Raw genomic sequence first — 16,700 nt, forward strand, 5'->3', positions numbered from 1 at the left:
AACATCAATGTGAGAGAGAGACATCCTGCATGCGACCAAGCCTGCAACCAAGGTACGTGCCCTTGACCGGAATCAAACCCTGACCCTTCAGGCCACATGTCAGCACTCTATCCACTGAGCCAAACTGGCTAGGGCTAAATGCTTTTCTTATGTCTTAATTTTGTCCTTTTTCCCTGACATTTCACTGTATTAATTTGCAGGAATAATATTATCAATATGGTGGTTGATTTGTACTTTCTATTATATTCTTAACTATTAGCTGAGGCGAGAAAAAGAAAGCACAGAGACAGAAAGGAGTTTGCCTCAAGTGGCACAGCAAGTCCCTGAAAGGGCCAGGACCAGTCTTCCCAATAATGTGATTTAACAGGTGGGCTGGCTTAGCTTTGCATTGGGGATTTCTTCTGTGGTTTTATTACTCTTTAAAAATAGAGATTCTCCCATAGCCCCGTGTGTCCCATTTTTGCTTATACCAGCTACTACTGGAAGCTTAGGTGTTGCTGGGTTTTTAATTATTATTTTGCTCCTGAATTCAAAAACCTCCTGTCCCATGGTCTATCAGCCAGGTGCTCAGATGAATGTTGCTACTTGTAATTGCTCTCTTAGAGCCACAGACAGATTCAAATGATGTAAATTCTCTAGAAGGTCTTGTTTCATTTTTCAAATGTGTCCGTGTCACTTTAGCAAGGAGAAAGCAGCTCCCAGGAGGCACCTTATACCTCAGTCACAGACCGCTGAGCAATGGAGGAGGCTCTCAAGGTACGTTGTGTGCTCACCATCTCCAGCCACAGAAGAGCCAAGGAACAGTCTTGGCACGCAGTGGCTCACTGGTGGCACCAGTCCTCTAGAATGCTAACTGCACTTGCAAGGAGAGCCACTTAGAATCTGAGGCCTGGCCTGGCTGTGCTTCTACACGGAGCACCAGCGTTTGCTGCTCTCTGGGAGGAGGCTCTGGGGAACTCAGCTCTCCCAGCTTTGTGGCCAGTATAGCTAGCCAGCCCCACCAACACCAGCTGCCCCGCTCACTGAGTTCTCAGGAGACTGTTACTAGCACGATGGAAGAAGACTGTTATTAGCATGTTCTCCAACCATTGAATAAGGCATGAGCTTAACTTGCATACAAAACAAAAACTGCTCAACTGATCTTAAAGAAACAGTGCTACCCAGAGGGCCATGTTCCTTGAGTCTGCTGCCCCTGGTAATCACCAAAAGCAGGCAGTACCTTGAGATCCCAAGAGCTCCAACGCCAAGTAACCGAGCTGCACAGTGGTCTGGGTGGGACAGTCTTTAACTGGTTCATTGCCCAACACAGTCTTCCTGTGCACTGAGAGCTGCCTGCTGAGAACAGTATGTTCAAGAACCTGTCCTCCCAGAAGACTGCGGCATGTGCCTTTCTTGTGAGTCATTATTGCCATCCCCACTGTTCACTGTATTGGGAATTGTCTGGGCTTCACCCTCTGGCATCCCTAATCCTGGAGCCTCAAGAAGAAATCCTGCATCTGCAGGACTCCCCAAGCAAAAATCACGACAATTGCAGCCTGTCGGAAAATAAGGGTCCACTACAGAACTGGTCAGGGAAAGGTGGCCTGAAGGCTGACCCCAGGAATTTACTGACTATACAGTTTGAAGAAGCTTAACTGCCCATAGTTTAGTCCTCAGAAGGCATTTGCAGAAGATGCAAGAGCCAAGGAGGAAGGTTTATTTCTTCCTTGAGTCTACCTAGCACACTCTTAAATCTTTGCGACCTTCAAACCGTGACAGGCATGAAAGGGTGGTTAGGGTCTTGGGCCCCATCACTTCACGTGAAAAAGGTAATGCCTTTCTTACCCTTCCCTACTCTGCTGATCTTAAGAAAACAGGAGACCAGAGAAGTAAACCACCATTTCCCAGGGGACGCATAAATTCCCCTGGCTAATTTCCAGTGTGCACATGGAGAACCTCCGGCAAGGTCGAAGGGTGGTGCATTAAGTAGGAGCCACGGCACCTTCACCATGGTATGTCCCCCCGAAGTGCGGCCTGTCACAGGGCTGGCAGCTCACAAAGCAGGGGTTGGCCTTGCCCTTGCCTCAGGCTTGGTGATATGCTATTGAAACCCATAAGCTGAGTCTGCACTGCCACTGGCTGGAGAGCTCCCCTTTCTGAGCAAGTGCAGGGCTGGAGCACCACAGGGCCTGGTGTGAGGCCAGCCAGCAACCCAGGGAGATGCAGCCCAAGGACCACTTGGAACTCTGACAACTTTAGGGCTGCTCCCTAAATGATTGCTCCCAGCCAAAAAGCATTGCTAGTACTTGGAAGAGGCCAAAACAGTCCTCCAACTGAGTCGGCTAGCACAGCAGAGAAAGCTCTCCTTTTTAGGGGGCTAGGGAGGGTTGGCTGCAGGTGGGTATGGACTTGCAAACTCATCTAAACCAACTACCTCAAAACAAACTCACAGTATCATTTCCCCTTCAGGAGCAGGGACTCTGGGAGACTGGCATCTGCTGATTTGGCTAAACGGACAGCACGCTTGGAATCCAAATGGGTCTACAAATGTTTTCACTGATTGTCTTTCTGGTCTCTCCATATTTTAGCTTTGATCGTTGTGTAAGCCACAGCCTGTCTAGTGGAATAAGTGATATGAGCAAATTAAAAAGGCACATTGTGCTCCAAGGGGACTCGTCGGGCAGTCGCTGTGATGGTCCAGGGCCACTCAGCTCCAGCCTCAGAGTCACCTGCAACGAAAACCACTTCTTGCCATCAGGGATGGATTCAGTGATGCTGATGGGCTGCTCACAGACCCAAACTGACATTCTCTGGAGAGGGAAGAGGTCATTCTTCACAGCAGAAGAGAAAGGAAGGGCATGTCTCTATATCAAACTGTGGCCATCAAAGTTTCTACTGACCTTTAGTAAGTGACCTTTTTTATTTTGGAAATTAGGGTTTGATAAAGGTAGTTCAGAAATCACTTTTCTTATATTTAAGGGCTGTGACGTCACCAGAATCTCAGTTCTGGTGAGAGCACTGGTGTGGGAAGCATCTCATGAGACATACCAGTTGGAGCAGAGTTCCCTAAGGCCAGGGTGGCCTCACAGTCACCTCCTGCTGCCAAGCACTGAGCAGCCAAAGCCTGTAAGCAGGGTGGGGGAGGGAGCATAAGCCAGCACCCTAGCGCTCTAGGCTCTGCGCCCTGTGCTGTTCTGAGAGGAGGCTGCTCCCCCACCATTTCCCCAGGAGAACAGCACACTAGTGCGGTGACCTCCTAGGGATCAGCAGAGGACTTCCATTGAAAATAATGGAAATTCACATTGGTGCGCATTTGATCCTAAAAAGGTAAGTCTCTTTTGATCCTTGAAGATATTCTCTCAAGCCAGAAGGACAGGTAGGGTGGGGAGGACAGATGTTTAAAACGGAGGATGATCCATTTCATCGAGCCAAGAGGCTGGGCTAGTTGGAAAGTCGGGATAGCCTACACTGCTTCCTGTGGAGATGTCAGAGGTGGGTCCCCCAGCCATGGCTCTCAGCGTCTGGCTCACTCCCTGCCCTGCATGTGCAATGATGCCCAGATTACTGTCCACTGTGTAATCCAGCCCATTGAGCAGAGGAGCGTGGGACGGCAGGGACGATATGGAGGATGGAGACTGGGGGATTCCATAGGGGCTCCCATCCCTCAAGTCCTGATAGGATTGTCCTGTCCCGTCCATGGAGAAGCTCCCATTCATTAACTGTCCGCCTGTAACGTCCCCCACGTTGCCATAAATCCTATTGGTGTGGCCAAGTTCTGAGAGAATTTGATCCTCTGTGGACAAAAGAACGGAGATTTATTGTCAGCCAACAGGATTCCAGTGTTCCTGTTCTTTACACCCTAGGTAGGAATACACATGACCAGGAAAGAAGCTCGAGGATGACAGCTGCCAAGCAGGGATCAAACACCACGTCAGCCCGAGACTGACCCACATCAAGGGGGGCAAATAGAAGAAACACCTGCAAAGACTAAATTCCTAGGACCCAAAAGTCTGGACAGTGTTTGGTGAGTGTGTTGGTCCCATGTCACTCATGAACTAAGATACCCTGGCTACACTGAGGACTATGAATGCCTCACATCACGGTGGAAACTCCGTGCTGACGAGATTTAATCTGAAAGCTTTCAGGCTAAGTAATGTGCTAGATTGCCTGGTTGGGAAACAAGCAGGCCCATATGGTAAGGGTAGCTGAGGACCACTCTTAGACATGTGTACACTGTTCTTCTGGTCTACTTGGGAGCGATTCAATAGCAAATGACTTGGTTTGTCTAATACAGTCTTCACTGGGGACAGTGTTGACTTGATTAAGACAAATGGACCTTGTTTCTTAGAGAATTTCACTAAGGGGATCTAACAGGATCTTTGCCACCTGGAAGAAGTTACCTCTCCAACAGAGGTGGCCGTTTTAATCTTAAGAAATACATAATTACCCAGAGAGAGCAATGATATGTCACCCTGGGAGCCCACCTGCACCCAAAAGAAAGGAGCTACAAAATGAGACCTGGCAATCCTGTATGTTCCTAACGTGGATTCCAGCAGCTCAAATGAGAGGAAGTGGCTTTCCTAACCCTGCCAAGAGGGCTAGGAGGTGAGCATGAGGCCCTTGAGCCATCCCAGGGCCCCAGGACCTCTAGGCTGAGCTACCGTCCCCTCAGGTGAGCAACTTGTTCTGTCCTCTGCCCCATAGACTTTTCTATTCCCCACCTGGACCTGTGCTTCAGTTCCTATCCAGGCTCTTTAAAGGGGCAGGGAGGTGAAGGCTCAGCTTCACCGTAAAATGGCCAGTGTTTGGCCTTTTGCATATACCTGTCATCCCAGAGAACCAGGGCCCTCTGAGGGAGCCACAGGCTCCCCGTGGGGATAATCGTCCCTTCCAAGGGTAAACATCTGCTGGGCTTTCCCCAAACACATCCAGGGTCATTTGTGTTCATTGACTCCCCACAACACCACTGTGCGATGGGCAAGGATGTGGTTATTCCCTACTTATAGGTGGGGAAACTGAGGCTCAAGAAGTGATCCATGTGACAGAGCCACAACTGGAAACCCAATTTCTGACCCCAGCTCTGAGGACTCAGGCTAGGAGAATAGTTACGGCTATTTGCAAACAACGTAAGGACTCAAAACACAGTCATTTGCAATGTTGCTGATGCACCAATTTGAACTTAGCGCATGCTCCAAAGCATTTGTGCAGGGGCGGGAGCAGGATAAAGTGCGCAGAGGGGAAGGGATTCAGAAGTGAGGCTGCTCCCCATCTCACATGCACTCACAGTAGTGATTTGCCAGGGCACAGGGCCTGAAGAGCATGTCCTCCCCATCAGGTGTGGAGAAAGGGGTCACTAAGGAATCCTGGGAGGGAGCCAGGGCCCCTGCAGAGAGGCTGAGTGCACAGACTGAGACCCGGCTCTGTTCACAGGTGCACGGGGTGGTGAGGGAGCCCCAGTTAGCAGGAGGGGAGGCCTTGGGGCTCACGGTGCTAGGGAACCAGCTTGCACATCTCAGCAGCAGAGCTCTCTCGTTTTCTTACAGGGCCACTCCATGTTCCCCCACCCATTACTGCCAGGGGCAGCGGGGAGTCTGTGTCCAGGAGGGAGTTGTCCAGGCCTCAAGAAAATCCCTTCTGAATGTCAAGGATCACTGTGCCTCGCCCCTCCAGCCCTGCTCACCTCGGAAGCTCAGCTCACTGTCACTAACCCCACAGTCCTCTGCAGAGCTCTCCTTCTCCTGCTTGCTGCCGCCCCGGCTCCTCTTGACGCTCTTATAGAACTGTCCCCAGCGGTGCCGTCCTGCGTCCTTCTTCAGGCGCTTCTCCTTGGCCCTTCTGTTCTGAAACCAAACCTGCCACACAAGCACAAGGCACACATTTGGAGGATGCCCACCCCAACCCCACAGCCCCCAGGTGGCTGGAGACAGGGACTGGAGTTCAAGGCCAGGAGTACACTGTGCCCATGGCTCCCTCTGCCTGAGCCTGAGATATCTCCAATTGGGCAAATTCCCCAGGATCATGGCCCTGAGCCCCAAGTCCCCAAAAGGATCAGTGACACAGTATGTATACCACTCCCATGCCTTCCCATGTAGAGGACACAGACTGGCCCTGGGCCTCCCAGGAGTGTCACTGGGCCCTGGATCCCAAGGCGGCAAATGAGTACTGGGCCAGGTAGCTGGTGTCTCACCTGTACGACCCTCATGTCCAGGCCCGTCTCTGAGGACAGCTGCTCCCTCACGTGCCGGGCAGGCTTGGGGGAGTTCTTGTAGGCATTCTTCAAGGTCTCCAGCTGCTTGGCTGTGATGGTGGTCCGGGGCCGCTTAGCTCCTGCCTCTGAGTCATCTGCAATAAAAACCTTACTGGTTGAGTTCAGCCCACCTCCTCTCCTCACATGTGACCTCGCCTGCTATGGGCAGAACAGTGGGGAGGCAGAGTGGCATGGCCCACTCCTACACCGCAGGCTTTCCAAAGTGACTTGAAGTCCATTCCACGCATCTCCTGTCATGCCCAACACTCTGGTGGACTTCCTTGTGAGTATGACCAATGCTGTGAAGGTGAAGGAGCTAAAGTCTGGGTTCAGGGCTGTCCCTCCCTCCAGGGCCCCTCGCAAGGGTGGCCCATGCATTCACCAGTCATCTACAAATGTTCATAAATTATGGGCTGGAGTCCTGAACCCAGAGTGGAAGGATTCCAGAGCCACTGTGGCAGACACAGAAAACCTCCAAAACTCTACTTAATTCTGTTTTTATAGAGATGCCAGCATGATAGCAGATATCAAATAGTGCACTTTTAAAATACCTATACACTTTACATATAAAATCTGAAATAGTGAAACCACCACAAAATTTTAATTCATTGAGAATTGCTTACTGTCAAAGTAGGCTGCCCTAGTGAATTAGAAATTGCTCTCACCACAACCAGATGGCAGTGCCCCTGGGATACGCCCTGTCATCCTGGCTGGTGGGCATGGCTTCCGCACTGCTGTCTACCTGCACAGGACCTTCTTCTTGCAATTATGGGGACTATTATGCTGTTATTTTAACATTCACTGTTATTATAATTTAAAATCTTCTTTATATCCTGTAATAATGTCATCCAAGTATTCATTAAGTAGTGGTGGCCGTGCTCATGCTGAAAAATGCACCCAAAAATCAATAACTTTGGTACGGAAGTTAAATGTGATAAAAGGCTATGAAGAAGGCCAAGCAAGACCATGATACCCTGGGCTGTTAATTTAGGAGAGAGCATTCTGCGAGGTATTAGAGACAGTGCTGAGAAAATAAAAAGTAGCATTAAGGCAAAGATACATCTCACCGGTTATGGATTTATGTGCTCCCAGAATACATCCCTCTCTTTTTACATTAATTCCTATGGGAAAATTAGCCTTAAAATAGGTTAGTTTTGAATTATTCAGGGTTTCTTAGCACTTGTCCCTGGCACAAAACACAACCTCATCATATTGAAAATGCAGATATCCAGGGTGGTAAAACAAATGAACAAAATCATTCACACTAAAGTACAAACAGCTGATATCAGATCCTTTGTGTAGCACAAGGGAGGGAACTGTAAGCCTGAAAGAGGGTGTAGCTTAGCAAGGAGGAATGAAAACATAAAAAGAGCCAAATGTCCCAGAGCAGACAAAGGTCCCCTGCTGCCCTCAGCATCACCCCGAATTCACAGGATGGAGTGACGTGGCCCCAGCTTCACTGCCGGCGGAGACAGAGGAACCCGTCAGAACTATGTAGCTCCTTGAGAACCTAAGTGGATCGCACCTCCCTGTTCACATTTCTCCTCCATGCTGGTCTCACCCTCACTTAACATCCCATTCTGCATGCTTTCTCCTATTTAAGCTCAGGAAACAGCCCCATGTGGCAGGTGCTATTGTCCCCCCTGGAGAGCTGAGAAGGGACCCTGACTTGTGAGTGACCCAGCGGTAAGGCCCCCAGGTTCTGAGGCTAAATCACATGTCTCTCCATGGTCCTATGGGTCTTCTTAGTGTTAGCCCTTCCCTGCACCACCGGAGGATGCCAGGCCAGGTGTGCGCAGGGCCCAAACAAGGCCTCTGACAACAAGCCGGCCCCAGGGGAGGCCGTGCAAGTCCCGGTATCTGCTGAAGGGCATCAGCACTCCAACGGCAGCGTGGGACCCGCAGTCCATCTGCTCTGATGGTTTATCCCTGACAAGATGCCCTAATCTTCTGTGACATCATAATTGACTTTAAAGCAACAGCATCAAGTGAGTTTTAAGGAACCAGAGCAGATAAATCCATTAAAGCAAAGAGCCTAGAATGTGCTTACAGAGGCCCCAGAAAGAGAAAGAGACTAAAGGCCTGTACACCCCAAAAGGCCGAGCTGGGGGTGGTGGGAGGAGAGAGACAGGCGGCCCCTGACTCAGCACCCCTTCCCACCTTCCACCAAAGCCAGGCTCGGCTCCAGCCGGCTAGCCCCGAGATTACCTCTGCCTCCTCACCACCGCGAACCCTTCATTTCAAACTGATTTCCCCATGTAGTGATCGGATCTCTGTGACGTGTGGGGGCCCAGGAAAGCTCTAGAAGGAGATACTGACACTGTTGTTGGTATTTTTTCTCCATCAAGCCCAGAGCTGTCAACGAGAGCTGCTTTCCACAGTGATACCCTGAGCTGATAGAAATCCTAGTCAAAGGCAAACAACCTTGGTGTTTTGTGAGTTTGTGCATCTGAGATGCCCAGGTTGGGTTTGGCCAAATGCCATATTTGGAGCCAGTGGAGGGCACGCCCCCTGTGGACACAGCCGTGTGTGTGTGTGTGTGTGTGTGTGTGTGTGTGTGTGTGTGTGTGTGTGTGTGTGTGTGTGTGTAGCCCAAGGAGGGCTGCAGGAGGGGAGTGTTGGGCTTGGCCTTTCTGAGGGGAGCTCGGAGCAATGGGGGTCCAAGCCCAGCCTAGGCCCTAGAAAGGCTCGGGGCTGCCCAAGAACATGGCATTGGAGGGCAGGAGCAGCTGCTGCCCATCTGCCCACGTGAAGGCAGGTTTTCCAGGTGTGAAATGCTGGGCCTGACATCAATGTCAGCCTGGGCTTCTGCTGCAGACCCTGGACAATGACTCTGAGGAGGCTGGGGAAGGTGGGGGGCGGGGGGGAGTTCCGTGGCTGAGTGTGGACACTGGCTCAGTATGCACTTGGCTCCTGCATTGGGGCTTCAGGAGACATGAGGGGTCCTCACCCCTAAGTCCTTACCTCATGAGGGGAAATGGAGCACAGCTGACTGGAGTCCAAAGTGATAGGTCAACAGGTGCTGAGGTAAGTATGCCCCCCAATATACAAGACCAAGGAGTATGCCCAAGTGTCCACTGTAGGCGGAACACCCTCCCAGCCCCACCCCAGGCAGGAGCCACCCAGATAATGACACACGGCCCCTGGCTGCTCCTGAGCCCAGTGTGGACGACCGGTGCACTAACCATACTTGCTTAAAGCTGCCATGAACCAGCAAGCGCTAAAGCAGTGGTTCTCAACCTTCCCAATGCCGCGACCCTTTAATACAGTTCCTCATGTTGTGGTGAACCCCAACCATAAAATTATTGTCGTTGCTACTTCATAACTGTAATCATAATGTAAATATCTGATATGCTATATGTGTTTTCCAATGGTCACGACCCACAGGTTAAGAACCGCCGCGCTAAAGGACTGGGGATGTTGAGAATTAACTCCCTGTTGAGATGTGGGGCGGATCTCAGGAGGCAGGTGTGAGCAGGGCTCTGAGGGACTCAGTGGGCCCGGCCTGAACAAATGCCTGGCGGGGGACTGCAGGGCAGTGCCACCTACCATTCTGCTTGGCCGTCTCGTAGTCTTCCTTGCACACCAGCCGCCCATCCTCCATGAGGTAGAACTCATCCCCCGTGGCCAGCTGCCGGTTACAGATGATGCAGGCGAAGCAGTGCAGGTGGTAGACGAAGTCCTGCGCCTTGCGGACCACCTGGGTCGGGGGGATGCCCTGCTGGCAGGCCGTGCATTTTGTGCCGAAGCGCCTGTCAGGATGGCATGAAAGGATTAGGGCACAGGGGGCTAATGGTTTCCTCCCATTTCCCATCAGCCCCTCTCCTGCCTCACCACTCCGGGTGTCCATGGGCATCAATCCCTGGACCACCCAGTGCTTACCATCTGGTCCCCCAGCCTCTAACTGACCTCACTGCTTTGTGTCTGAGCTCTTTAACCACAAAATAAAGGGGCTGGATCAGAACTAGTCTCTCCTGTGCCTTTCAAAGTCTGACATGACACCCCAGGGCTCCAAACTGTCCACCTGTCAATTCACCCAACGGAGGAGTGGCTATGTCCCCTGCGGGCAGGCCGTTTCACCCTCCGCCTCCTGGTTTCTCTGACTTTGTGGTGAGGCCTAGAAGACCAGCCCAGGGGCCACTGCTGTGCCCATACTGGTGAGCATCAGGCAGCCGGCAAAGTTCCTCTTCCCGCGCTCCCACAGGAGGAGCCATGTGGCAGGGAGAGAGCACGTGCACATCCACCCTGGAGTGCCAGGCACTGCACTTGGGCAGCAGAGCAGGGCCCGCCTCGCCCCTCCATCCTGCACAACCATACCTCCTCGCCCCCGTGCCAGCCTCCATCCCCTTCCCATGCACAGCCCCTGAGATGTGGTCCAGGGTGGGCCCAGAAGCTGCATGTTCATATCCCTGTGCCATTCAGGGCAGGGAGTCTGCAGACCTGGCTGGAAAATGCCACTTCCAACCCCTCCCTGGTCTACCCCTCTCTGGACCAGCACTGAGGCAAGAGGAAGGCACCTGCAGCCACTCTGGGCCCAGTTAGGAAGGGAGATGTACACATCTCGCAAACAGCCCATCGGGGTCCTTTAGCTCCTTTCCCCATTCTAGCCACAGACACACAGGCCACACGAGCAGCCATAGAGGTCAGCAGGGACTTGGGGGCCAGTACAGAATGGGCGATGGAGGGGGCCACTCCGCTGCAGGTGAGCCTCCCCCACTTCAGGAGGGAGGCGGGAGGGGTGGGGAGGCAGGGGCAGAGTTTAAAACAGCAATCAACCTAATTATTCATGACATTTCACACAGCACAACTTTATCTTCTTCAGGATGAAAGACTTCGCCTAATGGATCTGGGGAAGGTTTGATTTTAATGGTCCTTTTAACTAATGCTTATAGGCAGCCTGATTTCCCCTGAAAGGACAGTACATATTTCATCCACATTAATACCAAATAAATTAATTATGGTCATGGCTATCATGATGAATCCCAGATTAATGCAGAATGATGGGTCTCTTATGCAGTAATGATACCTGCTGGGGGCTGAGGGCCTGGAGCAGGCGAGCCAGCTGTGGCTTCAGAAGTCCCCCTCCCAGGACATGTCACAGAATTGGGGGGGGGTCTCTAAGTCTAGATGGGTAACCCTGAGAGAGCCAGGAGTGTGGCCCAGGGGACTGCTCTTCTGAGACGAGGCCTAAGAAGGGTGCTGGGGTGTGAGGGGCTGAGGCGTTTGGCTTGGGAGGGCTACAGAGCTCTGAGCTCCTGGGATGGCTCAGGGTTTTCTTGGGGGCAGGAAGGGGGTGCATGGAACAGGTCTCTACAGCGGGCAGGAGGGGGCTCTTCAAACCATCCCCAAGTTTTTCAAAACTGCATCCAGACAGGGACTTGGGCTTCCAACAGGTTCTCAAAGGGGTCCAATCCCAAAAAATAGAGTTAGCATTTGTTGAATCATAAATCTGAGAATAAACAAGCATGTTTTCAGAGGACATGCACAGAAACGGCTAAATGTGAGCATGGAGAACAAAGTATACTGTCAGTTCTATACCTTCCAGGACACAGGTGAGAACCAGGCTTCTCAACACCTGCCATCTAACCACATTGCCTGCATTCAAAAGGGAAGCAGGCAGGCACCGGCTCTATCCTGTGAGTGTGAGTGTGTGTGTGTGTGAGTGTGTGAGTGAGAGAGAGAGAGAGAGATTGGGGGAACAGAGAGGAAGGAAGTTCGTATAGTATGTGTTCTCAGAGCATGTTCTCAAAATGCCTATTGTGTTTGTATCCAGTCCAGGCCAATTCTCAAAGCAGGTGTTCAAAATAGCAGGAGCCCTGCTCCATGCTCACTGCAAAACCCTAAGTAAAGCGCCCAAATCCAGGAGCGAGCGCCGCGGCAGAGCAGCTCTGAGGAGAACCGGAGTTTCCAAAAGCAAGTCTTCCCTGCGGCCAAAAGGTGGAGGGGCAGGGGCTGAAGGGGGCCTGTGGGGAGACTCCAGGAGAGAGGAGACACCCCCCCCCCGGCCACCCACGGGCAGAGCGGGCCACTCTCGCCACCACAAGGCAGACAGTGGCTTTCGGTAACCAGAAACCCAGTTGACACCAGCGCCCCAGCGACGTGAAAGATAACGGGGTATAAATTTAATCTACAAACCGACAGTGATTCATGCGTGAGGGTGGCAAGTGCACAAGAAAAATGAAAAATAAATGGACTTTTCCACCAGCGTTTTTTAGCAATTGAAGCAATTTTCCTGATTGTGGGATTTATACCGACGGTAAGTGGAAGTTGCTCCTTATTACCTTGCTCCTCTGGAGCACGGCCAATGGGACCCTCGGCAAGGGGACTGTGTGCTCTCCCTCGGCCGACAGGACTCCCCGCACAGCCCACCCTAAGGAGCACCCGCCCCCACTCAGCCACTGGGCCCGGACTAAGGTGCCATCCTGTGGGGCTGTGTGTGCGGTGAAGACACTGCCTCTGTCTCCAGCTCTAGGACCAGCCACAGCCCGGAGAGGCTACACAACCTCTGGGATGGGCATGAGGCGGCCATGGTTAAACTCCCTGGGCTAACTGTGAACTAGGCTGCTTCACAGAAGCAATAGTCTAAGGCCTGAAGGAAGCTGAGGTGGGGACAGAGCTGGCCACTGGCCAGGTAAGAGGCTTCCAGGGATTTCCCAGGCAGTCCCCCTGCGTCCTGTCACTGAGCACCTACTGTGTGCAGCGCCCTGCCTACTCAGGTGCAAACCGCACTGGCCTCGCTCAGCGGGACCATCACCCTGGTCAGCCCTGCCTGGCCAGGTGTCAGGGAGCCCAGGGGAAGCCGCTGGAGCCGCTGCATCACTTCCCTCCGACCAGCATCACTGGCCATTCTTATGGCCCTGCCCAGCGCGGAGTCGGCAGCAAAGACCCACTGACCGGGAGAACGGATGCACGTATGTGTGAATGAATGCCTGAACTGCTCACAAAACACACATCAGAAGGATCAACACTCACATAACCATAGCTCCTAGCAAAAGCTTTCCTAAGAAGGGACTTGAACCCCGGGTTGAAACGGGGCCCACAGCGTCCTAACACATAAACTTTCCAGGCGCTTTGCTGTCATCCACGTTCCCAAGTGCTCTGCCTGGAAGGTGATGCCTTCCAACAGCTGAGGAACAGGCTCGGGGGGCAGTGCCGGCCGCAGCTCACACGGGCAATAAGGGTCTGAAGTTGGTGCTTCTAACAGGATGGCTAGCACACGGCAGGCAGCAAAGGCAGCAAACACCCACTGAAGACGGTTGTGGCACCTGAGTCGAGGGCCCTGTTCCCCTCATGTGTCCCCAGCTGCTCAGAGCCACTGAGCAGGAAGTTCCCAGGCCTGAAATTTAGGGGCTGCCCTGGGAGCCTTCGCCTCTGGGGTGTCTACCCCAACGCCCACGGTCACAACCCACTCACCACCTTCGTGCTCCTACCACCCAGTCAGGATGAGGGACCTGGGCCTGCTGGCGCAGGGAATGCACCAGACATCACTGTGACATTCAGGGGCTGCTCGTGACCCCAGGACAGGACAGGCCTGTGTCCTTGTGCTCGGCCCAAACTCCCATCTGCCCATTTGTCCCCCCCCCCCTTCCTGCTCTTGAGAGGCCTGGTGGGACCACACCTGAGAGCAGGGTGTCTGGGTCCCAGAAAGAGACTAAGCTGGCCCTGCCGGCACCACACCTGCTAGAAACAAGCGTGTGAATCCGCCCCACATGCTCTGGCACATTCCTGGTTTTAGCTTCTGTCCTGTGACCAGGCCAGGAACCATGTGAACGTCATCGTAACTGGATTAATGAAAGCAGCTCCCATTCGCTAAGTACCTACTGTGTGCCCCTGTAGGTACATAATATCACTTAATCCTCACCACCAGCCCTCAGACCCACCCCACCACCCACCTTGTGATGGTCACTGCCCCCTCATCCCTCAGTGGGTTTAGCACCACCACCGTCACTGTCACTGTCCTTCCTGCCCCTGCCCTCTCAATTATTTGACCTCTTCTCCTGAAGGTCATGGCCTTCTCACTCCCATGGTCTATCGCAGACCACGTTGCTACCAGAAACTGCAGCAACTCCAAGAGTACCCTCCAACCACCCCAGGTCCAGCTGTCACTCCCTGCAGCACCCTGACACCCAGGATTCTGCCACCTGCAGGACTAGTCCGTCTCTTCACATCCCTCACTCCCCTCCTGGCCTCGCTTACCTCCTCCAGAAAAGATGCAGAGGTCCCTCTCACCAACCCCTCCCTTACACACACTCTCAACTCCCTACCCTGCTGCAACCCTCCACTTTCTCCCCCGAGCTCTGGGGGTCTGCACAGAGCTGAAGGACACATGCCACGCCTCTGAGTGGCTCACTTTAAATCTACACTCTGCTCGGGACCTCGGGAGCCTGGGAAACCACAAACACTTCCCTGTCCATTCGCTGTCCCTCCCTCCCACCCTCTCTCAAGCCCCCCCATCCTCCATCTCATCTGGTGGCCCACTTCCTATTTCCCTGAAAAAAGAGAACTCTCAGCCAAGACCTGCCACCTGCTCCCACTATCCCGGCCACACCCCCGCCTGCCCCTGCTTCCTGCAGCCGGGCCGTCGGTGCTCCTGTGCAAGGCCGGCCACCCACCTTGGCACAGAGTCCATCCCTCTGCGCCTAATAAGATGATTCTTCCAGCAACGGTCCCCTTTGGCTCCCACATCATTAATTTTCCTCTTTACTAGATCCTACCCAGCAGCGTACAGCGTGCTATTATTTCTGCCACTTTAAAAAATCTCCCTTCTGACCCCCATCTCCCTCCATCTACCACCCAGATCTCTACTCTCTACAGCAGTGGTTCTCAACCTTCCTCATGCGACCCCTTTGGTGGTAGAATGACCCTTTCACAGGGGTCGCCTAAGACCATCCTGCATATCAGATATTTACATTATGACTCATAACAGTAGCAACATTACAGTTATGAAGTAGCAACAAAAATAATTTTATGGTTGGGTCACAACATGAGGAACTGTATGGCCACGGGGTACCCAAAGATTTGGTCAAACAGGATCCTGAGTGTGTCTGCAAGGGTGTTTCTGGATGAGACTCACATTTGAATAGGTGACTGACGAAAGCAAACTGCCCTCCCCAGTGCGGTGGGCCTCATCCCATCAGGTGAGGAACTGAATAGAACAGAAAGGCAGACCCTCCAAGAGGAAGAGTAACTGCGCCTGCCTGGCTGCCTTGAGCTGGCACATTGGTCTTTCCCTGTCTTTAGACTCAAACAGAAACATCAGCTCTTGGGGCTCAAGCCTGCTGGCTTTTGGACTGGAACTTACACCCTCAGCTCTGCTGGGTCTTGCTGACTGCAGATCTTGGGCTTCTCGGCCTCCCGAATCACATGAGCCGATCCTTACGATAAATATCTTCACACACACACACACACACACACACACACACACACACCCCTCCCCTGACCTCTCAGCAGCGCTGGCTCCCTGCCTGCCTTCCCCGAGAACACCGCACTCCTTTGGCCTCCGCACTGGCGCTCCTGGCTCTGCCCTTCCTGCTGGCAGCCTCTCCACCATCTCCCACCCCCGTCTCCGCCTACCCCGCTCCCCCGGGGATTGCACATCCATCTCCAGTCAGACCGCTCACCTCCAGAACGCTGTGCCCCACCGCCTGCTCAGCATCCCTACTTGGATGTCCCAAACCAGACTCCTGGTCTCCCCCAGTCTCCGCTCCCGGGGTCTCCCCATCTCCCGGGAGGGTGATGTCACTCTCCCGGTCACTCAGGCCGAAAGCTTTGGACGCCCTCATCTGATTTGTCAGCAAATCCTGTTGGCTGTACCCAAAATTCCATCAAGAATTGGACCACTTCTCACCATCTCCACAGCTGCCTCCCTAGTTCAGGCCCATCACCCCTCACCCGGTACTGCCTCTGCACGGTCTCCTGCTTTAGGACTTGCCCCACGTCCATTCTCCACACAACAGCCACCAGGCGCCTGAGTCAGACCATCTCACTCCCCCACTCTAAATCTTCCAGTGGCTTCTACCTCACCTGGAGTCAAAGGTCAAGGTTCCTAAGACCCAAAGCAGGGAGGCAGGGAACAGGCTGACTGATATGCCTGGATGTGGGTGGGGTTGGGGGAACCAGAAGAGAGAAACGAAAGAACGTCTATACTTACATGCATAGCCCATGGTCACAGCAATAGGGTAGTGAAGACCTGGGGTGGGTGAGTAGGGGCTGGGGGGAGGGGGGACGCGAGGGAGGGGGAATGGGAGATCTCTGTAATACTATCAACAACAAAAAATATATTTTTAAAAAAGGTCAAGGTCCCTTTCTGGCCCCCATCAACCCTACAGCCTCTACTCAGCACGCTGCCTGCTCACTCACCCAGCCACGCTGGTTCTTCAGGCCCTGAGCTGCTTCCTCGGCCTGGAGCACGCTTCCCAGACACCTGCATGGTCCCTCCTATGTGGCTCCCTCCAATGTGGCCCTCCCTGGGGCA

The 16,700-nt window shown here is 53.1% G+C and overlaps 1 protein-coding gene across 1 annotated transcript in view; it reads right to left on the bottom strand.

Moving 5' to 3' along the window:
* Window positions 1-3,314: 3,314 nt before the first annotated feature.
* LHX4 (LIM homeobox 4) overlaps window positions 3,315-16,700 on the bottom strand; it is a 26,108-nt gene continuing 12,722 nt past the window's right edge. The window contains exons 3-6 of the mRNA XM_015569903.1: window positions 9,776-9,978; window positions 6,167-6,321; window positions 5,660-5,831; window positions 3,315-3,772 (exon numbers count right to left, since the gene is read on the bottom strand). Of these exons, the coding sequence (XP_015425389.1) occupies window positions 3,378-3,772; window positions 5,660-5,831; window positions 6,167-6,321; window positions 9,776-9,978 (925 nt within the window). The 3' untranslated portion in view covers window positions 3,315-3,377. The remainder of the gene's footprint in view (window positions 3,773-5,659; window positions 5,832-6,166; window positions 6,322-9,775; window positions 9,979-16,700) is intronic.

Source organism: Myotis davidii, unplaced genomic scaffold (genome assembly GCF_000327345.1).
Source record: "Myotis davidii unplaced genomic scaffold, ASM32734v1 scaffold591, whole genome shotgun sequence".
NCBI classification, from domain to species: Eukaryota; Metazoa; Chordata; class Mammalia; order Chiroptera; family Vespertilionidae; genus Myotis; species Myotis davidii.